This window comes from Trichosurus vulpecula, chromosome 2 (genome assembly GCF_011100635.1).
Source record: "Trichosurus vulpecula isolate mTriVul1 chromosome 2, mTriVul1.pri, whole genome shotgun sequence".
NCBI classification, from domain to species: domain Eukaryota; kingdom Metazoa; phylum Chordata; class Mammalia; order Diprotodontia; family Phalangeridae; genus Trichosurus; species Trichosurus vulpecula.
Window position 1 is genome coordinate 81,433,638 of NC_050574.1, and position 24,160 is coordinate 81,457,797.

The 24,160-nt window shown below is 40.7% G+C and overlaps 1 protein-coding gene and 1 pseudogene across 1 annotated transcript; both read right to left on the reverse strand.

Moving 5' to 3' along the window:
* Positions 1-227: 227 nt before the first annotated feature.
* LOC118840005 lies at positions 228-768 on the reverse strand (annotated as a pseudogene).
* A 12,652-nt stretch (positions 769-13,420) lies between these two features.
* On the reverse strand, positions 13,421-22,627 carry LOC118839382 (interferon-induced very large GTPase 1-like). The gene has a single exon (XM_036746839.1). It carries the CDS (start codon positions 22,625-22,627, stop codon positions 15,335-15,337), a length of 7,293 nt encoding a protein of 2,430 aa, XP_036602734.1. The 3' UTR covers positions 13,421-15,334.
* Between the last annotated feature and the right edge of the window lie 1,533 nt (positions 22,628-24,160).

Below are 24,160 nucleotides of genomic sequence, written 5' to 3' on the forward strand. Positions count from 1 at the left end.
AATAATATATATATTTTAAAAAAAAAACAAAACTTTATTTATTTATACATTAATGTTGAGGGCTAGACTGGAGCTTAAGAAAAAAAAGAAAAGAAAAGGAAAACAGTCTATGGTACGCAGTCCTGTACAGAAGGGAGAAGAGGAAGAAGACAGGTTATGAAGAAGGCAAAAAGACACACACATACACATAGACACAAGATGAGGGAAGGTAGGCTGGGCAGCCAGAGTCAGGGCTCTTGGCTAGTCACCTGCTTCATGTAGGTTTCCAGCAAGTACTTTTTAAAGGCTGTAGGGTTTGTCCAAAGTTCAGCAGCATGTGTGTTCAATGGGCTGTCAATGTTGGGTTCTCCCAGCAGGCTCGGGATAGACAGCAGGATGGTCCTGACATCTTACAGAGCTGACCACTTGTCCTTGAGGATGTACAAACAAATATTGCCTTGGGTGTCCACATTAGGATGGTAACAAGGTGTGACAAATTTCACAGTGGGAGCATTATATGGGTAGCCACTGGGGAATTCCAGGGAACGCTTGTACCTTAAGTCTTCATATACTGTCCCAGCTGCCCCATGGATGGTCCCAATCCACTTGAAGAGATTGTCTGACCCTGAGAAGGCAGAAATTCCTTTCTCTCCAGACATCATTAGGGTCATCAATTCCTGCTGTAACCTCTTGCCCACAGACCCACGGGCCATGCCCACCCCAGACTCAGCCCCTTTACAGGCGGTGCCAGTGCTGGAAGTGGGCTGGGTCCAGATTCTGCAGGGCCATGGGGGACTGGAGATAAACTGAATGATATATTTTTAAGATTTATTTACTTTTAGTTTTCAACATTTATTTCCATAAGATTTTGAGTTACAAACTTTCTCCCCATTTCTCCCCTCCCTCACCCCAAGACAGTGTAAAATTTAATATAGGCCATGAAACCCATTTTCACATTAGTCATGTTGTAAAGAAGAATTAAAACCAATGGGAGAAACCACAAGAAAGAAGAAATAAAAAAAAGAGAGTAAATAATATGCTTCAATTTGCCCTCAGACTCCATAGTTCTTTTTCTGGATGTGGCTCTGCTCACTTCACTGAGCATCAGTTTATACAAGTCTTTTCAGGTTTTTCTGAAAGCATTCTACTCATCATTTCTTATGGAACAATAGTATTCCATTACATTTATATACTATAACTTGTTTAGCTTTTTCCCAGTTGATGGGTACCCCCTAATTATCCAGTTCTTGGCCACCAAAAAAGAATTTCTATGAATATTTTTCTACATATGGGTCCTTTTCCCATTTTTTATGACCTCTTTAGGATACAGCCCTAGAAGTGCTAATACTGAATCAAAGAGTATGCACAGTTTTATAGCCCTTTGGGCATAGTTCCAAATTGCTCTACAGAATGTTTGGATTGGTTCACAACTCCACCAACAATGCATTAGTGTCTCAATTTTCCCACATCTTCTCCAGCATTTACCATTTTCCTGTTTTCTCATGTCAGCCAAACTGATAGGTGTGATTTGGTACCTCAGAGTTGTTTACATTTGCATTTCTCTAATCAATAGTGATTTAGAGCATTATTTCTTATGACTATAGATAGTTTTAATTTCTTCATCTGAAAAATGCCTGTTTTATCCTGTATGGTACAAAAATATTTATAGCAGCTCTTTGTGTGGTGGCAAAGAATTGGAAATCAAGGTGATGCCCAACAATTGGGGAGTGGCTAAACAAATTGTGGCATAGGAAAGTGGTATAAGAAATAAGGAGTAGATGCACTTCATTATAACCTGGAAAGACTTATATGAACTGATGCTGAGTGAGGGGAGCAGAAACAGAAGATTGGTATCCATGATTACAGACACAGTATCTGCAAGTACTAACTTTGATACACTTGATTCCTCTCATCAATGCAAGGTTCAAAGACAGCTCCAAAAGACTCATGATGGAAAAAACTATGCACATCCAGAGAAAGAATTATGGAGTCTGCATGCAGACTGAGTAAAACTATTCGCTCTCTCTCTTTCTTTCCCTTCTTTTTTGCTTTTGTCTATTCTTTCTCATGATTCATTCCATTAGTTATAATTCATCTTTACAAATGGACTATTATGTAATGGACTATTATGTTCAACGTGAAGGTATATGTAGAATCTACATTGGATTACATGCCATCTTGCGAGGGGGAGGAGGAGAGGGAGGGAGAGAAAATTTGAAACCTAAAAACTTGTGGAACTGAGTGTTGTAAACTATAAATAAAAAAAATAAACATAATTTTAAAAAACTTTTCAATGTAATATAATCAAAATTATCCATTTTGCATTTCATAATGTTCTGTATTTCTTGTTTGGTCATAAGTTCTTCCATTCTCCATAAATCTTACAGGTAAACTATTCCTTGCTCTCCCAATTTGCTTACAATATCAGTCTTTATATCTAAATCCTCTACCCTTTTTGACTTTATTTTAGTACACAGTTTAAGATGCTAGTCTATGCCTAGTTTCTACCATACTATTTTCCAGTTTTCCCAGCAGTTTTGTCAAATCGTGAGTTCTTATCCCAGAAGCAAGAGTTTTTGGATTTATCTAATAGTAGATTACTATAGTCATTGACTAATGTGTCTTTTGAACCTAACCTATTCCACTGATCCACCACTCTATGTTTTAGCCAGCACCAAGTAGTTTTGGTGATTGTTACTTTATAACACAATTTAATATCTGGTACACCTAGGCTGCCTTCCCTTGCATTTCTTTTTGTTTATTCGCTCGACAATCTAGAACTTTTGTTCTTTCAGATGAATTTTGTTGTAATTTTTTTAGCTCTATAAAATAATTTTTTTTAGTTTTATTAGTATGGCACTGAATAAGTGAATTAATTTAGGTAGAATTATCATTTTTATTCTATTAGTTCAGCCTACCCATGAGCAACTGATGTTTTTCCAATTATTTAGATATGACTTTATTTGTGTGAGAAGTATTTTGTAATTGTGTTCATATAATTCCTGGGCTTATTTTGGCAAGTAGACTCCCAAATGTTTTATAATGTCTTCAGTAACTTTAAATGGAATTTCTCTTTCTATCTCTTGCTGTTGGGCTTTGTTAGTAATGTACAGGAATGCTGAGGATTTATGTGGGTTTATTTTATATCCTGCAACTTTGCTAAAGTTTTTTTTTATTATTTCAAGTAGTTTTTACTTGATTCTCTAGAATTCTCTAAGTAAACTATCATATCATCTGCAAAGAGTGATAACTTCATATCTTCTTTGCCTATCCTAATTCCTTCAATATCTTTTCTTCTCTTATTGCTTCAGCTAAACTTTCTAGTACCATATTGAATAACAGTAGTGATAATGAACATCCTTGTTTCACCCCCAGTTTTATTGGAAATGATTCTAGTTTATCTCCATTACATGTAATGCTTGCTGATGGTTTAAGGATGATGCTACTTATCATTTTAGGGAAGGCTCTATGTATTCCTCTGCTTTCTAGTGTTTTTAATAGGAATGGGTGTTGTATTTTGTCAAAAGCTTTTCCTGCATCTATTGAGATAATCACATGGTTTCTGTTAGATTTGTTGCTGATATGGTCAATTATTCTGATAGTTTTCCTAATGTTGAGCCAGCCCTGCATTCTTGGTATAAATCCTACCTGGTCAAAATGTATTATTCTTATGATAAGTTGCTGTAATGTTTTTGCTAATATTTTATTTAAACTTTTTGCACTACATTCATTAGAGAAATTGGTCTATAATTTTCCTTTCTCTGTTTTGATTTTTCCTGATTTAGGTATCAGCACCACATTTGTAACATGAAAAGAATTTGGTAGGATTCCTTCTTTGCCTATTTTCCCAAATACTCTATATAGTACTGGAATGAATTGTTCTTTAAATGTTTGATAGAATTCAATTGTAGATCCATCTTGCCCTGAAGATTTTTTCCTAGGGAGTTCTTTGATGGTTTATTCAATTTCTTTTTCTGAAATGGGGATATTTAAGTATTTTATTTCTTCTTCTGTTCATCTGGGCAATTTATATTTTCTGTAAATATTCATCCATTCACTAAGATGGTCAAATTTATTGGCATGAAGTTCAGCAAATATATTGTTAATGTATTTTTAATGGAAATGGGAAGATATTTCCCATCCATTAATAGGCCCATTTGACCTACCTGAGTCACATGAGCCTGTGGTGGGAGGAGCTTGCTTAATGGGTGGAGCAGGAAGGGGTGGATCAGGAAGTTGGAGTGAGTCAAAGCTGAGATAGAGTTGGAGGGAGTTGGAGCTTGGAGAGAGAGAAGGCAGGATGTGCTAGCATGATTGAGAGAGGAAGTGATTTTGCTTAAGGGACCTTTTTTGTGGGGAAGCCTAACAGAGGGAAGGTTTGGGCTGTCAGTGCTCCTTGCATTCATAATGTGTATAGACTTGTGGTTACTGTGATGGATTTCTTTGTTACTATGATGAATTTGGCTATCTGGTGTTTTGGTTTCATCTTCCATGGGGAGAGTCTGTTTTTCTTTCAATTCAAATCTGGGAATTTGCCTGCATATTCATGGCAGCTGCTCTGGGTATCGCTTTGGCGATATAGCAAAATAACTCCTAATTATTGTTTTAACTTCCTCTTCATTGGTGGCAGATTCTCCCTTTTCATTTTTGATACTGGTAGTTTGGTTTTCTTCTTTTTTTTTTGATCAAATAAACTAAAGGTTTATCTATTTTTTTTCATAAAACCAGCTATTAGCTTTATTTATTAGTTCAATAGTTTTCTTAATTTCAATTTTATTAATCTCTCTTTTGGTTTTCAGTTATTCTAATTTGGTATTTAATTGGGAGTTTTTAATTAGTTCTTTTTCTAGCTTTTTAAATTGCGTGCCCAATTTGTTTTTCTTTTTTAAAATATAACTAATTTACTTATTTTTAGTTTTCAACATTCACTTCCATAAGGTTTTCAGTTTTGACTTTTCCCCCACTCTCTCCTCCTCCCTCCATAAGACTTCATGCAATCTGATATAGGCTCTACTTACACATTCATATTAAATGTATTTTTACATTAGTCATGATGTATAGAAGAATTAGAATTAATGGGAGGAACCACAAGAAAGAAGAAACAAAACAAAACAACAAAAGAAAAGGAAAGCAAATAATATGCTTCCATCTGCATTCAGACTCCAAAATTCATTCTCTGGGTGTAGATTTCTCTGGGTTTTTCAAGGTCAATAAGGGAAGGTGAAAGTGACTCACTGCTTACTGCACCATCTTGCCTGCTGGAAGGAGAAATAGGTGACTTTTAAACATTCCATCTGTGGGCTGAGAACTCCAGGAGCAGCAATTGCCACTGCTGCTGCCAGTTCATTCACTCCCAAAGCCTGCTGGACTGCACTTCTCTCTCAACCAGGTCTGACAGACCCCTCCTGCTGAACTTCTAAGTTGTTTTTGGCATCTGTGGGTTGACAAGTCTGGAAATTGCCACTGCTACCAGTGATTCAGTCCCTGAGGCATCCTCCAACGTTGCTGGGGCTGGGTCTGTGCTGGCATGGCCTGTGCTGGACCACACTCCTCTCTCTACCTAGTACAACAGATCTTTACTGTCAACTTTCCAGGTTGTCTTTGGCTAAAAATCTGTCTCACTCTGTCTCTTTGCCACTCTAGAATTTGTTCAGAGTCACTTTTTAACAATATTTGAAGTGGTTTGATGGAGAGTTCAGGTGAGGCCCTGCTTGCACTCTGTCATGTTTGCTCTGCCCTCTGAATGATATATTTTACTCTAGCACTTTAATGTTAACCTAACTAAATCTCCTTGTTTAAAATGTGTTTCCTGCAAGGGACTTATTGATGGGCTCTCCTTCTTGATTCTTTCTATAACTTTTTCCTTTGATAGGAGATTTCAGACTACTCATATCTACTGTTATGTATAACAACTTAGTTTTGTGTCATTTCCTTATCATTATTCTTGTTGATGCCTGAAGACAGTGGAATTTATCTAAATCTTCCATAAATAGTTCCACTTTTTAAAAAATAGACTTAAGATTTCATTGGTATGGTGTAGCAACAACAATTCGGCTACCAGCAGCTGTTGTGGTATAAGACCCCAAAAGACCAGCAACAAGAGCTGCCAGCATGGGTTCTTTTGATCTGCTTTACTAGTTAAAGTAACTGTAAGGGGTTAACAATCTCAGTTTAATCCAACATACAAATATCATTCACTCAATTCAGGAGGAAAAGCCAGCACCCTGAACTTCAGAACAAATACAAATAAATTACAAACATCAACAGACAGACCCTGTCTGATTCAAATCTCAATTCATAGTTACCAAGGTTTAGCAAACTCCCAACATCTGGGTTTACAAGCTGGGGAACTCTTAATAACAGCTGCCCAGAGTCTCTTCAAGTCACATGCCATTCTTCCAGTGAGTGAGAGCCCTGAAGGAAAAATGCAAACCTTTGAATTTATATATCCTGTTCAGGGTCAGAGGGTGTCACAACATGGAACTCAAACCCATGTGGCCTAAAAGCTTCTGGCATCACAAACATGTGACTTAAACCCATGTAAACTAGGCAAGTAATCAAAGACTCCTGATCTAATCAAAGAAACAAAGACCAGACTCTTCAAGTGCACTTGATTAAATAACTGCTAAAAGAGAAAACAGTAAAAGAAAGTCCCACCTTAATTACTGATACATAGCATAACAAATGCTCAGGCTCCCTAAGAGTCTACCCAATATAGCAAATCTTTAACAAACTTTGTTTTTCTTTGGCTGAGAAGGCTTGAGTCAAATTCATTTGGCAGGACCCAACATGTCAGTATTTTGGTGTCTTGAGCACCCCTCAACCCCAAAGCTCATTGTATGCTTCCCTGAGCCTGGGAATACTGCTAATCTCAAATTCTTCTTCAGCCAAGACTGGAAGGCATGTAATCCTCCCCGTCTTCCTATCCCCTTTTCACTTTGGAGGTGCTTTTTGGTCCCAGTAGATCAGATAGCTAGGAAGCTGTCCTGTACTCAGCCTGATGCTCTCAGGTGGTTCTCAGTCCAGTGGTTATGTTGGAGGCCGTGGACCTGGGCACAGATTCTGAAGCATGGAGGACATGGACAGATGCCCCACCCACAAACATATGCCAAATTCTGTCAATTCTCTCAGAGCTAGGGAATTGGGAAAACTTCAGGTACCTTTTTGTGGTTTTTTTGTCTTGTTTTGTTTTGTTTGTCTCTTGATACTTATTAACTTCTCCTTTACCCAGGAAGGGACTTCCAGCCCCCACACCAATAATGGGTCAATCTTTTTCAATTCCTACAAGTTAGCCTTTGGGTTAAGTAAGAAAATTTTAGTTTCCCTAAAGAACTTAAAAAAAAAAAAGCTGGTGTTCTTTTGCAACACTGTTTGGCCTCAGTATCACCTAGAGGGCCTTGAAGCATGGCCCATTTTGGGAACTTTAAAACATAATACTCTCTTGCAGTTAGAATTGTACTGTCACAAAGAAAATGGATAGAAGCTTCCTATGTGATGGCCTTCGTGGAGCTCTCTCAGAACCCCATCCTCAGAAAAGATTGTTTGTGCAACAGCACAATAAAGATTTCTGAGTCCAAGCCCAAAATCAGAAAAGGCATGTATTATTCGTTCTCATGAGAAATGACGCCACCCAGACGGTAGAGGTTGGGGGAGCTTTAATTATATTTTACATTTATTCGGTCTGAATAAACAGGTACATCCCCTGAGCAAAGCAAGGGAATAACAAAGGACTCAGATGGACGCCAATCCTTTTACAGCCCCTCCCTTCAAATCTCCTGCTAGGCTCTTCATTGGCCAGATACAATCCCCTGATTGCTTATGTCATGCCCTTCTCTAAGCATGCATACAAGCTTCTGACCTTTTATCTGACTGCCCTGAGACCTGGTCCCTGCCAGATCATAGCTCTGATCAGAAGCAGCTCCAATCAGTCATCTGACCTGCACTCTGCCAAAGCTGGGGGGAAGGGGGAGGAAGATGGATGCTCCCAACTGTGGAAACAAAACCACTCCCTCATCTCTTACAATTGTAAGATGCTCCTAGCTAGAGCTACCCTAAAAAGGGGCAATGGGGGTCAAGAGGACGTTTTGGATGACCCCCTTATGGCCCCTAAGGCTTTGGCCTCTCCCCCCGAGTCGACCACTGCTCAGGCACCAGCCAGGAGTCTTGCTGAGGTGCCTCTCTCTGCGGCCACTTCCTCTGAGGTGGCACCCACTGGGGTCTCTGGGGTATCTTCGCCTCTGACTCCTACCCCTCTTCAGGTATAGGCTGATTTTCTCCCTTGCCAGCCTGATCACCTGGTCTTGCAGTCTAATCCAGTTCAACTGCCACTCCCCAGCCCCTTCCTCACAAGAAGTGGGACTTCCTATCTCCCTCCCCAAGCCTCAGTCCCCACAATGCCTTCAGGGCTTTTTCCCCTGAGGGAAGTCCCTGTCTCACCTAATGGGACAATCAGAGTGCATGTTCTGTTCTCCATTTCAGATCTCATTCAGGTTAAAGAGAAAATGTGGAGATACTCAGAAGACCCCACTGGGTTTTCCTGGGATTTTAGGGATCTGTCCCTACAATATGAGCTTTCTTGGGGTAATTTGCATATCCTCTTCTCTAGCTGTTGTACCATTGAGGAGAAGAGGAAGATTTGGGAGCAAGCTCTAAAATTTGGGGATTGTTTGGGTAGCAACAACTCCATAAAATATCCCCCAGGATCAGCTGCTGTTTCCACTAGTGACCCAGGATGGAATTATCAAAAGAGTGAGGATAAGGAAAAGAGAGACCACATATTAATTTGCCTGTTAGAAGGCCTAAGAATGGCATTTCAAAAGTAAATAAATTTTCAAAAAATTAGGGAAATTACTCAGGGAGAAAAGGAAAACACTGCCCCTTTCCAAGACCAACTAGTGAAAGCTATTAAAACGTATACAAATTTGGATCCTGATTCTATTGAAGGGGAAGCAATCCTTAACATGTATTTCATTCATCAGTCTGCCCCAGATACTAGGAGGAAACTGCAGAAATTGTCAATGAGACCTCAAACACCTCAGGCCCAATTACTGGAGGTGGTCTTTGGAGTCTTTAACAACAGAGACCGGGTTGCAGCAGAGGAAAGAGAACACAGGGAAAGAGCTAAAGACAGAGAACATGCTCAATTCTTGGCTGCTGCCATGGCCAGGAAAAGACCCAAGGAGCACCCCTCCAGGGAGCCCCCTTGGAGGAAGCCTGGCAGCTTGGGCAGTGGGAAAACCTGCTTTGGATGCCACAAAGAGGGTCACTGGTCCAAGCAGTACCCTCTAGGGCCCCCAGAGGAAGCCCCCAGGAGCAAAGCCTCTAGGACCATCCCCTTGTCACCAGGAGGGACATTGGAGGAAGGATTGTCCTGGAGGTTGGAAAAGTGGTGGAGCTACACCCCTCCCCTTCCCTGTCCTCTATTCTTCTCAAGACTCAGGTGAGCCTGAGGTTTGGCAGTGCTCCTACTTTCTCCACCTCTCTTACCAAGCCCTGGACAAAATTGAGGCAGAAGGTAAGGTTACCCACTTTATCATGGCTATGTTCTCTTGTTTTAACTAATTGCTCTGGCCCTACATGCCCCTTGACCCATCGTGGACATCAAAAGGGAAATTAAGAGATATCTTCAGACATTACCCCTCCCAGGCCTACTTGACAATCTGTTCTTTGAACATTCCTTCCTTATGCTCTCCTCTGGCCCTGCCCCCTTGTTGGGCAGGGACCTGATAGTGAATTGGGGAGCCAATTTTCCCTAGTTAAACTCACATCTCTGTTTTTCCTCTGTTTATCAGACCTCTCTATGTTCCCCCAGAGATGTGGGAGACAGTTGAGTCAATTGTTAGGGATCAGGGAATTCCTGTGTGACCTACTTCTGCCACTCCAGCCATAGTTCCCCTCCAGGATCCTAAAGTGCTTCCCCATTACTTTCAAAATCTAATTAAGCCCAAGGCCCAGGGGGGACTGCAACCATTAATTGCTATTCAAGGCCAGGCCTGACTCATTCCCTCTAGCATGGGGCCCAGACCAGTCTCAAGCTTTTGAGATTTTGAAAATTAAATTGACCACCACTCCAGCATTAGCTCTACCCAATCTAGAAAAACCTTTCACTCTGTATGTTGATGAAAGGAGAGGACAGGCCTTGGGAATCCTCACCTAGTCCTTAGGCCAGTTGCCTATTTTTCAAAACAATTAGACTCCTAGGCTGCTACACCCACTCTAATTGAGGAAGCTTCTAAACTTCTAGCAGATCAGCCCCTGGAAGTTCTGACTCCCCATCAAGTTCAGAGCATCCTAGAAGAGCATCCAGAGAGCCACCAGTGTCTGGCTAGCCACAGACTCACCAAATATCAAGCCTTGCTCTTAGATACCCCTGACCTTATTTGGGTGTGCTACACACTCCTGAACCCTGAAGCAGTGTGCTACACAATACAGGTGGTTAGGAGAGCTAGGTACAGAATAGTCATTTGTAATAACCTCCAGGGAAATTGTCTTTTACACCAGGGAGATTGTCCTTTCTCTATACTTATTGCCTGTTTGGTCCGTGTTTGCTTAACCTCCTTGCTACGTTTATCTCCTCCAGGATTGGACCTATCAACTTTTAGATAACTGCTCAGGCTATGTACCCCTTGAGCTGGGCCCATCGAGGTAGGGACTCCTGTTGTTCCGAAAAAAAAGCGAGAGACCCATATATAAATTTGGATGTGGATTTATTCAAGCACGGGACTGTTTGGAGAAAAAGACTCAAATTGAACAGCCCCGAGCCAGAGTAGGGACAGGGTATTTAAAGGGAAAGAACACAATTTGATTTCTGTGGAGATGGGAACACAAAAAGTGGGGTCTGTGGAAATGGGAGTACAAACAGTGGGGTGAGCTGGGGCAAGATGGAGAAACTGAGGAGGGGCAGGGCATAACACTCTATGCCCCTTCCCAGTAGGAAGCAGTTTCAGAAACTGAGACCTTTGCCTCTGACCCCAGAAGAATTTGGGTCCCATTTGTTTGAGGGGGGAATTATGGAGCTTAGACTATGGGAAATCCCTTGAACTCCACCCTGGATCTTCCCACTTGATCTGGCTTTTCATGCCCAAATAGCCTAGCCTAGCCTTCCATTGTCCAGTTGCCTCCAGTTTGCCTTCTGGCTGTTTCCCACATCTGTTACCCTAGCCCTCTGTCATCTCCAGGTAGCCTTCAGTTATTTCCAATCCTAGAGACTGACCTCACCTTAGTCACCCCAATCCACCCTAAACCCCTCCTCCCATCACCCCAGACTCCAGTCTTTCTGTATATAAGCCCCGTCTTGCCTCCATGAAGGTGCTCAGATTCAGTCTAGCTCACCTCAGATTAATCTGGCCCACTAGCATTAGTGTCACAAATGCTTAGATTCCTTAAGAGTCCACCCAATATGGCGAATCTTTAATAAACTTTGTTTTCCTTTGGCTGAGAAGATTTGAGTCGAATTCATTCCACAGGACCCAACATGTCAGTATTTTGGGGTCTCAAGCACTCCTCAACCCCAAACCTCATCTAAAATGATGGTTTGTTTTAACAGCATGCTATGAGTATAACAAATTAGAAGAAAAATAACAATAACAAAATCACAAAACCAATACATTGTCACCCTGCCTCTGGAAATGCTTGATGATGTGTGATGGAAGTGCATTGCTTTCCACTTTGGAACATGTACAGGCCAGTAGCTGGCTCTAGTTTACTACCCCTTGAGGAGGACATAGACCACTGATTGGCCAACTCATCAGATCTGGGGTCTACTCCAAAATCACTAGTTACCCTAGGCCTTGCTTTTTGCCCACCTTCTTCCTACCTGGCTGCATGGCATTGAGAGAGACAATGCTGTAGGGTTAGAACTCTCAGGCTCACTCCATCTGAAATGAATATTTGTCCTGTGAATATGGGCCTCTGTTCTTTGATCCTTTTCACTTGTCCTTTCCTATTTTAGATGGAGATTAGAAATGTCTATGACTTTGTGAACTGAAAAAGGTCAGACATATAAAACACCAGAGTCTGGAAGTTGGAATTCACGAGGTGAGATGTGAAGTCCTAAGCAACTTAATTGACCAAGGCCAGCAGGAGCACAGATATGTATCTCAACCATTAGTCATACCACATCTGGAAACATGCTACTATAATCAATATGTAAAAACTTAGTAAAGGCCACACTCACCCCACATTCCAATGTGGTTTAGGTAGTAGTTGTCCCCACTTTGGGAGAGGGGGTTGGTAAGATGAGAAATGTTTGTACTTCTGTTTTTTTTTCTGTTGTCTACAAAGTGAACATTTCTTTGCAAAAACAATTCTATGCTAATGGGAGCAACTGGTGCATTTATTAATGGGTGCTAACTGCAGGAATGGGAGTAGGAATAGACCAGAATGAGGACTTGAGACAACAGCATTACTGGAAGTCATCCCCAAAAGGGAGATATAGCTGACCACCTCCTAGAATCATGAAGGGCAAATATATCACATCTAATTCTGGGACAGGAAGTCCAAAAAATCATCACGATTTTATTTATCATAATCACTGGTTTGGGTTTGTCTGCTTGTTTATGGCAAATCCGTTCCATTCACATACCACGATTTGTTGCCATTCCCTAAATAATGTTCATTTTCTTTTTTGAAGTTCTTTGCTACTACAAAAAAAGTTTTACTATAAATAATTTGATAATGTGGAGAATATTGCTTGTCTCATGGTATATGCTTAATAATAAGATCTCTGGGCCACCAGATACTGTGAGAAATATTCATTAGTTTCTCAATATAATTCCAAATTGTTTGCCAGAATGGGAGACCATTTCAAAACTCTACCCCCACTGTATTGATTTTCCTCTTTCCATAGTACATCTAGCATTAACTTTTCCCATCTTTTATAATTGTTATCAACTTGTTTAATTTGAGGTAAAATATAAGAGTTGTTGTGATTAACTTTTTGTTTATTGGTAAGTATAGGATTTTTGTACATTTTTTTTCAAAATCACCTGGATTTCTGCCTTGTATATTACCTCCTCTGCCATCTCAGAGAATCATCTCTTGTAACAAAAATTTTTTTAAGAAAAAGAAGAAAGAAAATATTCAAAGTAAGCAATGAATACATTGAAAATATCCAAAATTATGTACCTGTGGATGCCCACCCACCCCTCCTCAAGATTGGGTGGAGATATATCATATGTTTTCTTTGGACCATTGTAAATTTGCAATATTCATTTTGATTTGCTTACAGTTGGTGTTTTTCCATTTACGTTGTCATTATACATACATATATGTATATGCATACTCACATATGTACCCGTATGTGTTTCCAACACCAAATTGTATATTACATCAATTCATAAACTCTTTCCATGCTTCTCTGTATTCAGCATGATTGTCATTTTTACAGCACTACAATGTCATGATTGAAATCTATGAACAAAAGAAAATGGAGGCAAAAAAATTTTCAAGAACAATCAGTTTATTAGCAATGACTAGCACTTTGCCAATAAAATCGTCCAAGACCACCTCAATTAGTACAAGGAACCTGAACTGAGTTTACAGAGTACTTCTATACACATAAATGGGAAACATCAGAATGGGGAATAAAATCAATGAGGAATATTAATCCCAAATTGAGAGACATGGTATTCATTCTCATAGGAGTTTACACTTTCTGATTGGTTAGGGTATTTAGATATGGTCCAGTGTCATGATAGGAGTCTATCTTGAGAAGAATAGGGAATTTACGTGAGAATGAGGAACTTTGACAGGTGAGCAATACTGAGGGAGTTTTCCATCCTCATGTGACCTATATTTGATCATGGAGTAACTATGACTATAGTCTACAACAAGGCTTTTAATAGAAATAAGAAACTTAACCACACAAAGGCATTTAATAGAAGTGAGAACTGTGGTTAACCGGGAAGCTAGCTGGAGCCGACACCTTGTCAACCTGCGCAGAATCTCATAAACACTTCTTAATCTACTATGATTCATAAGAACTGAATCATATGTGTAATTAAAGAATGTGATTAACAATAAATGATTGATCAGTAATTGATTAATATTTCACAATAATCCATCATTAAATTCATGCACCACAATTTGTTCAGCCATTCTCCTATTGATAGATTCTCCTTTGTTTCCAGTTCCTGGCTTTCATAAAAAGTGGTGTTATAACTATTTTTATGCTCAAGAAATCTTTCTTTGTTTTTTATGACTTCCTCAGGGCTTATGCCTCTCAATAGTCTCACTGGATCAAGGGGTATGGACATTTTAGGCACTTCATTTCCATAATTTAAATTGCATTCCAGAATGGCTGTGTGCATACAGAGTCCCACTGACAATAATTTAGTGTAAGCTATCAAACTCGAATAGAAAGGCAGACCAATAAGCCATGAATACCATCTGTATGGATACATATTGACATGGAAAACAATATATTAAGTTTATCTATGTTTTATTGCATTTTCATTTATTTTGTTAAATATTTCTCAATTACATTTTAATCTGGCTATTTTACTGCATCTGCCTGTCCACAATACCACCTGCCAAAAATAAAATTTTGATTATTCCTATCTTTTGTCATCTATCCCAGCTGACTGGTTATGAAGAAAACCTCTGGGTTATTTTGATTCTAATTTCTCTCACTAGTGGTTTCGAGAATTTTTTCGTACAACTCCTAGGAGTTTATAGATTTTCTTTTGAACACTGTTTATTTATATCCTTTCAAAATTTAACCATTAGAAAATGGTCCTCTTTTGGTTATGTATTTGTTAATTACCTCTGTATTGGAATCGTGCCAGAGAAATCTGATGCAAATGTTTTTTTTCCTATTTTAACCCTCCTCTTCTTATATTAGTTATGCTAATTTTTCTTGTGTAAAATGTTTTCCATTTCATATAATCTGTGTTTCAAAACTGTCAATCTCTATTGTTTATTTAAGACTTGTACCCCTGGTTATAGATAAGGAAGGTACCTTTCCAGTTTCTTTTCTAATTTTCTAATTCTGTGACTGTTTATCATTGAGGTGACAGATTAATTTTTACTAACACAGGTATTTGGTGTTACCTGGTGTTCTAAAAGTAATTTCGATGAAGCTCCTTTTGAGATTTTCCAATAATTCTTGCAAACAGAATTCTTTCAGAAATTTATTTATATCCTTGCGTATCAAAAACTGTTAGATTAAGATAAAGTGTTTCTGGGTCTCAATTGTCTAGCCTGTACCACTAAATCTCTTTTTATTTATATTTTAACCAGTGATGTAAAGTTGTAATGATTACTAATATATGCCTCCAAAATTAATATTTTGAAAAAATCATTTCTGAAAGAACAAGTTCTTGAAATGCTCCACATTCAACTTCACTTGGAATTATTACTTATTCAGGTCATTCAGCACATCTTGCTTGGTGATACTAAACCATGCATTAGGAATCTGACCTCTGCCCTGGAATCTGAGATTGTAGCGCTCTTCTAATTGTGACCTGAAGCGACAAATAAACCATTTCCAGTATGGCTGGGCAGATGTGTCTGGAGTGATGTTCCATGTGGCATATTCACCACCTGCCTGACGATAAGTCTTATATGGGAAACACCTGCCATCCTTAAGAACAAACAGAAGATCACTTGCCACAGAGCTGGTACAGAAATCAAGTGCAAACTTTTCAGTCTCGTACCACTTCCACCCACGGACAGCCTGAGAACGATGAAAAGGGACACTGTGCTCCTCAGAATGATTTTTGGCTGTATTTGTACAAATTGCTTTACAAAAAGGACATTGATTCCAGCAGCCACTGAGCTGATCAGAGAGCATGGCCTGAATCTCTGGGACGACTTTCTCTATAGATGTAATTTCACAGGCCTCTCCCACCCTTTGGATTCTGATATCCAGGTTTTCATTCATGGCTTCCTTAAGGAATTCGATGTCAGCTATCTCCTGGTGTTCAATGCTTCTTAAGTCTCCTCTTGGAAGGGTCAGATGACGCCCAAGGTGATTACATAATGTGTCTAGCCATATAGATGCAGAATTGTTTTGGTCCTTAGCCACCAGAGTTGATTCATGAATAGCAGAAAGGATGATTTTCTTAAAAAATTCCAAGCTGTTACTTAAAAAATTCTTCAATTTCTCATTTCCTCTACTTATACAGTACGCTTGGATCTCTTTCTCAATGTAATTCTTAAAAAACTGTTTTGGTGTATGAATATATTCCCAATAATTCTCAAAGTTTTCTTCCTTAGCCAGAGAGATGAGAATGTATTTCTCCAGGTTGGATCGGTTTCCATTGAAGGCAGGACAGTTAGCCCTTATCTCCCCAGCAAGGTCAAGGGCTATCTTTTTCCAGATGGCTATAGGTAGGGAAGCACTGATCTTGCTCCACAGGAAGTCAGCAAATGCTGTGATAGAGGTTGCACCTTGGCAGGAAATCTTAAAACTCATAAAGAAATCTTCTCTCTTGTTTTCTAGATATGTGACAGGATCATGTGCTCTCTTGAATGCTGTGTGCATGTCCCTAAATTGAGCTGCTGCTCTGTGGCATAAACATAAGGACAAATCTATTTTATATTCATTTGTAAATGTGTACCGTACTTCATCAGATATAGAATCACTGTTTTTGTCAATCAGTCTCAGTATTTCGTGGAAGTAACTTATATTATAATCCTTTCCCATTCTCAACTTAGATTCAATATTTTCAGTGACCAATGAGAAAATATCTTCAGTAGTTTGCATTATGGTCCTCTTATCAGATTCTGCTATGGAATGTCTGAAAACCATCAATTTTGCCTTCATTTTGACATGTTTCTCATAATTAATGGAAAACTTTTTTCTTCTGGAATGATCTCGAAGTTTGCTTACCACATTGTGCTCCTGTTTAAAATAGTCCAGAAAGACATTCTCCAAATCTACATCAATATTGGGGTCTTCAGCAGGAGGGGAATTGGAGGATACTTCACAGACCCACTTTGTCCAAAGTAGACTGAATCTCTCTCTCAGCTCCTCCTCACTTAATTCTTTACCCATTAAGGATAGAGCCACATCTCTGCTTCTTAACAACAGTTCTTTTTCATATTCTGATTTCTTTTGATCCAGTTTATCTTGACTTTTCCTTGAACTAAGCAAATCATTGGACTTCCTGATGCTTTCTGAAACAAGTGCCTCTTTTAGATTTGCCAGCTTGTTCTCAAAGTTTCCCTTCCACTGAATCAGGATTTCATTCTCTTGGTCTTCATCAAAATATTTTTGAAGCTCTTTCTTGATGTCTTCATATTTTTTTGCAATGTTAGCCTCAATAACACTTCTTCTCAGATCCTGAATTTCTCCATTCTGAATCTGATTGGTCAGTTGGTTCTGCAAATCCAACACATGACTTCTTAGATTCCAGGTCCAGTTATTATACATTGTCTCAAGCTTGATCATGGCCATGATTTCCCGGGTGTTCCTAAAGCTGAAGATGAAATTTTCATTCACCAAGGCTTTCCACAAATCATGGATGCGGACTTTCACCTCAGACATCTTCAGGATGCTGCCTTTGGATTCTTTCTTGGCAACCAAGAGAATTCTTCTTTTGAGTTCCTGGATGTTGTGGCTATAAGTGGGGTTGGGAGGGGCCATTGGAGGATCCCCTTCCCAAAGATGAGCAAAGTAATGGACATGGGTGCTAACATCAAATCGAATGACATCACTGAAGCAGGTAATACCAGAGTACTCTTCCTGTTCTGCGGCTGTGGCTGCCATTTCATCCAGTCTCTGCTGCAGTCGCCTTCTTCCTTCCATGTTTTGATCTTTGGCAGTGATTTCCCCCACATTCTGATGCACAAAGAGACAGCTTGGGGAAATGTTCACTTGTTTCATTCTCAGAAAGGCCTGCACAGCAATTTGCAAGATATCTTGCATTTCTGAAGGATTCTCTCCAAATATATTGATCAAAGTCAGGTTTCCAAGTCCAATAACAAAAGTTGCCAGTTCATTGTCCCGATTCTGTGATTTAGCATTGAGTTCTGGGGCCCGGAGTCCTTCTGTGTCAATCACAAGGACAAAGCCAAAGCCCAGCTCTTCCCAGAGTGTCTCCTCCACCTTCAGCAATTGCATGTAAGCTCCTCGTGTGCATCGCCCTGCACTAACATTAAACTGCAGGCCAAACATAGCGTTCAGCAGAGTGGACTTCCCTGTGCTTTGGAGGCCAAGAACAGAGAGAACAAAGAGCTTTTGGTCTCCAATTTTCTCACTCAATCTATCAAAAACAGCTGCTACCCACTTCAGGGGTACATAAGAAGCATCCCCATCCATCAGTTCAAGGGGGTACCCAGAAACCATCAGGTCAGCAGCAATTTGAGGAAGGGAGAAGAACACGGTGTCCATCTGGGATGAAGCTTCTTCCAAAGCTTCATAGATCTGGCCAACCTCCCTCAGGAGATGTTCAATACCCAATGAGGAATCCCTAATCTCCTTGGAGACTGCTTCTAGTTCCACTTGGTGGCATTTCAAAGAGTCACTCTTGGATCCCTTTTGGTTCTCTGACAGCACCAAGGACCACAACTGGCGGTACCTCTTCTGGAGGTTTTCCAAGTGGCCTCTGGTCAGGTTGTCCATGAATGTACTCAGCCACTGTAGGAAGTACAGTTCAGTGCTGTTGTCTTTCTCTGAGTGAGACTGGAGGATTTCAAGCACAGATCGCATCAAATCATTGAGGGGAAATGCCCTCTTTAACTGCTTTTGTCTTATTATTTGCTTATCTGTCTCAATCTCACTTTTGTGCTGTTCAAGGCTGCGGTTCCCCTTCTCTCGTAGGTGACAAAGCTCCTTGTCCTTCTTACACCACTGGTGCCAAAGCTCTCCTTGAAGGGGCAGTAATCTCTCCTTCATTTCAGACAATTTCATCTCTTTCATGAGGACCAGCAAAGCCTGTGCCTTTCCTTTAGCCTCCTGACACTCCTTCCTGTCCACATCTACAAGAAAGCCATGGCACCGAGCAACTTCAGCACAGTCTTCCAGACTGAGAAAGGGACCTGAAGTCCTCAGCAAGCGATTGATGACATTTGTGAGTTCATCCATTAATTCAGCCTCATTTCTATTCCTAATCCCAATCCTCACTTTCTGGCCAGAATCATTGCCCCCAGTCTTATCTTTATCATCAAACAAATAAATCAAAGGTTTGGTTGACTTCCACAGGTCCCGAACCATTTGGACAGTCCTCTCACTTTTATCAGAAGTAGACACAAGGACCACTGTGACTGAAGCAATTTCCTGCAGAAATCTGAGCTGTGTCTCATAATCTTTGGCATCTCCACGGAGATTGGTGAAAGCAACACACCTTTCAAATCTGTCCTCATCTCTCCCTCCTGGACAAAACCAGGAGATCTCTACCATACCTCCCATTAAGAGGCAGAATTTGCTGCTGCCTCGGCAGTGACGGTGGAAAAAAGCATCATGTTTGTGCTTACTCAGCAGAGAGTTCAAGATCTGAGATTTGGAAGAAGAAGCAGAATTCACAACTCTTATAAAGGACACTATGGGAATGGGTGCCTGGGAGATGAGTTGGTTATTAAAATTAATGACTGTGTCTTCTCCTGATGATTTCTCCACCTGTCTCCAGCTTTTCTTAATTTGGCTGAGAGACCAGAGGGGGAATTCTATTGCAGAGGTACAGGGATTGGGCACCACAATGGGGACAGCAAATTGACAAATGGAAAGTTTGTTTGAAATGTATTGTCTCATGAAATCATCGGCACAGTGAAAAATCACCATCTGGGTGTCCATCGGGTGGATGTGGGGTGGACCTTTCGACAAGAGGTGAGGGGTTGTAATCCTATCGTCAAAAAAGTCATCATAAGGATCTAAAGTGTCATCTTCAAGATTTGTCAGAGTCGGTTTCCCACTGCCCATTGTGTCTCCATCACCTTTACAAACCAAGTATCTCAGTCGATAATCCAGCATCAATAACTTCTGTAGGAAATAAAATGGCAATTGTTTGTCTGTTTCTGGTTGACTGTCATGCACAGAGGTCTTGTAGATCAGATGGAAATCTTCTCGTCCCATCCTCCTTGGATAGTAATGCTCCAGACCAAGCCTCTTGGCTAACTCTAGAAAGTTGGAATTTTTTATCACTTCCTGGTGTGTGATGGTATTTGGTTCTCGTTCATATGTCTTTTTCCTTCTCTGAGACACACTGTCCAGTTCTTTTTTCACCTGGTCCATCTGTATGTAGTTCACAGTAGCTTCATATTCCCCACTGATGAGGAAATTCAGGTCTTTCTCCAGAGTTTCCCAATCATGACCAGCCCTTGGTTTCTTGAGGACATGAAGCACTTCTTTGGTCCACGACTGTCCCATGTGAGATTGAATAAGGTTCAATCGTTGCATCTTTTCTTCTGCAGACACAGCAATAGGTCCAGGAGTTATTGTGAGCCCTGTGAACAGTAGGAATGCTTGAGCCCTATAACCACATTCCTTATTGAGGTTCTGGTACTTTTCATGGGCTTCTTTCATTTCACATAATAGGAAATTTAATTCTTCACATCCTAGGAGACAGTGGAAGGTTTGGTTTTCCTCCTTGTACCCTGCACCAGCTGCAATGGAAAGTAGCAGCAGGTATGTGCCTAATGCCTCTGCTTGTTTCAAAGTCTTCAGAAAGCAGCTGAGAGACAAACCAATCTTATATGTCACCTTTCTTTGAGCTTCTTCCATCTTTCCTAAGTACTCTGGGTTGTGATTTATTTCAAGAAGGTCATTCTTTGCCTTTTCTAAGAGCTGAATGAAGTCAGCAAACTCTGTGACATGGATATCCTGTTGCTCCTTTGCTGAGTAAAAAACCCACTGCATAATTGAGTGACTCTGTGGGAAGTCTTCCACTTGATAGACATGAGGATACAGAAGGCTACGCAACTGGGATTTAATGAATTTGGTTTCATGAACTGGCAAGTCCTTGCAAAAATTGACAATGTCCACCAAGAACTGCTGCAGAGACAGGTTTTTGAGACAGATATTAATCCACATGTTCGAGTTCCTATTTTGCTCACTCAGGTTTTGCTTGAAGTCCATCAGTTTCATCAGTTTCTCCTCAGGCTCAGTGATGTCCCAGGATTTCACTTCTTCTACAAAAGACCTAGCATCATCCACTGCACTCAGTAACTCCTCACCATCCTGGATCCTTGCACATCGGCCAGTCAGGGCTGTGTAAAGGTCTGTGAGGCAGCGAGTCACTTGTAGAGGATCCTGAAAATCTTGTCTGTGGTTAGACAGAATTATGTCCCAGACAGGCACTAGCTGATAGCCTCGGTCAATGACACACCAGGTGTGGTTACTGGCCACAAGACCAGCTTTCCACTGTGGGAGAGAATCCACTTCTGGGGGGCCTCCTGTTTGATATACAGACATTTGGAATCTTGCTTGCAAATTGGTAGAGCTTGTATTACGAGAAGCCGTTTGGGACTGAGAATTTGATGCACTGAATGTGGCTGCCGCTGTCACCCCAAATCCACTGTAGCTGCCCCCAACATACACATCGAGTGCCTCTGAGGCTTGTCGCTTCACGTCATTCAGTTCCTCTGACCTGAAGCCCTCAGCTACAGCTTTCCACCAGAACACTCCTCCCAAGTGCAATGGGCCCTGGTTCACATGAGAGCCAAACCTTTGGAAAAATGCTTCACATCTATGCTTCAGATTGGTTTCTGCACCATTGGAGTGACTCAGAAGTTGCTCCAGCTGTTTTAATTCTTGAAGAGCTGACCTGGATAGGTGGAGCTGGTCCAGCGAAAAGTGGCAGGAGGCCAATGGAATATAGCAGAACTTGGTGGTACAGCTGTAAGTGTGCTCAGACCGTGACTTATGGACTTCTCTAGAATCAGAAGATTTGGTGTAATTGGTGCTGGCCTCCAGTTTAAAACCCCAACCTCCACCCTTAGCCAAGAAGCTAACACTGAACCCCAATTTCTCCATGCTTTCAGTAAACATGGACTCTTCATGAGAAGACAAAAACTCCATTGTTTCCATCCTTGTTCCCTGTGCTGGGCTGAGCAGGAAGAAGTTCTCTGGGAGGCTGAGCAGTTCTTCTCTCTTCCCCAAAAGATCCTCAGGGTGGTTGGTTTGGTAAATGCCCTGCAGGGCGAGGCCACCTGATATCCTTTTGAGGAGCTCCCTGTCAGGAAGATTCTCCCTATGGGAGAGTGTGCCCTCTATGAGACTGAGGTGTCTCTTCATGTTTTCTATGACCTCTGTTAGGGGTTTCTCAGGGAGTGGCCAGTACTTGTGTGGGATCTCCATGGCCTGCCTCAGCTCCTCTTCCTTCTCCCTCACAATCACCTCCTGTCGGCTTTTGCCTGCTGCCTGCATCTCCCTCAGCTCCTTCAAGGCTGACTGTGCCCACACTTGTCTCTCCTTCACTGTCACCCAGTGATTCTCTTGCATTTTCTCTGAGCCTTGGCCACTGGATGGCTGAAGAACTTTCTCCAATGCCCGTTTCTCCCAAGGATGTTTTGCCTGGGATTTCAGTGTCAGGATTTCCTTCTGTTGTAGGTGTTGTAAAGCTTGGGCAGAGGTTACCCCCAGGTATTCCTGCAGCTTAGGCACCCAATACTGTGTATCCAGCCCTAATTCTCTCAGCTTCTCTTCCAGCTCTTGTCTTCCTGGGTCTCCATGGGGTGGTTCATCACCCTTATCCCCTGGTGTAGACATGGCTGCAAGAGATGAAAGAACATCAATTAGTCAGAACCTGCTTTTAATTTGGAAGGAATAATGCAGAGAAGGTATGTGGCGAGGATGTAAAATATAGAAAGAGCTCACTCTCCTCTCCTGCCCCAGCACCATCACTGCATGTAGATGTTATATGTGGAAGCACAAAGGCCCACTGATTTGGATTTGTGGCATTTGGAATCTAGCAAGACCAAAGCTATGTGGAGGATAGAGGTGAGGACAAGAATGTGAAATGGTTTAAATAAATCATGTGACTCGATCCTCTCTCCCCGTCGAGAATAGCAAACATCTCTCATTTCAGTGAGGGAAAAATCTCTCCTTCTCCTTCTGACAGCCTTCTGTGTCTTTGCCCTACAATAGCTTCATCTTAAAGTTAATTCGGAAATTTTGTACTCAGACCTAAGTATTAAAATATAAACTCCCTAGCCTGGATTTTAAGGCTTTACAAGATCTGCACCTAGCCTACCTTTCCAACATTACTCAACAGGTTACCCTTCCATCATTCTCCATTCCACCCAAATTGTATACAGGCTATTCCCTGATCTCCTGTAATTCATTGTACACAAATGGAATGATCTCCTTCCTCATCTCTGACTGTTGAAATCCTTTTCTTCAGAGCTCAGATTAGCTGCTATTTCCCCAGGGAAGCCTTCTCGATGACCTCATTTAAAAGTGTTTTTACCTCTTTGAAATTTCTTACCACACTAGACTTCTACTTTCCTCCAACATACCATACCTCATATTATTTGTTGTACTATTCTCAACTAAATATGAGCTCATTGAAGTGAGAGACTATGTCAATTTTCATAGTTTTCTCCCTAGTGCTGAGCATAGGAACTTATATACAGCAGCTGCTTAATAAATATTTATTGAGTTGAATTTAATTTACTGTAAGGTTTGTTTCATAGCTATCCACCCTGGCCTACTTATATGGAAGAATATCCTCTCATCCAATGCTCCAAACTATCCTCATATCTAATTTCTATTCAATTAGCCATCTCCTTGTATTACTGCCAAAATACCATTATCATCTACTTCCTATTATGCTAATCATTTAAAGCTTGTCAGAAGAGGATGTCCCTACTACCACCATGAACGCTAACCTCTATTCAGATCAATCCCAATTCAGTATGTACTTCTCTAGGGCCACTTTGCTTCACCCACTGAAATCCCAACATCATTACTATTAAACTCCTTCCCAACCTTTGTTTTTTTTTAAATTTATTTCCACATTAGTCATGTTATAAAAGACAAATCAGGACAAAAGAGAAAAACCACAAGAAAGAAAAAAAGAGAGAGAAAGTAGTATTCTTCAATGTGCATTCAGACTCTATAGTTCTTTCTCTGGATGTGGATAGCATTTTCCCACCATGAGTTTTTGGGAATTGTCTTAGATCATTGTATTACTGAGAAAAGCTAAGTCTATCAAAGTTGGTCATCATACAATGTTGCTATTACTGTGTATAATGTTCTCTTGGTTCTGCTCACTTCACTCGGCATCTGTTTATATAAGTC

What these genes read in the sequence shown, in the direction of transcription:
- LOC118839382 (XM_036746839.1), bottom strand. Translation starts at nt 22,627, where the DNA reads ATGTCTACACCAGGGGATAAGGGTGATGAACCACCCCATGGAGACCCA.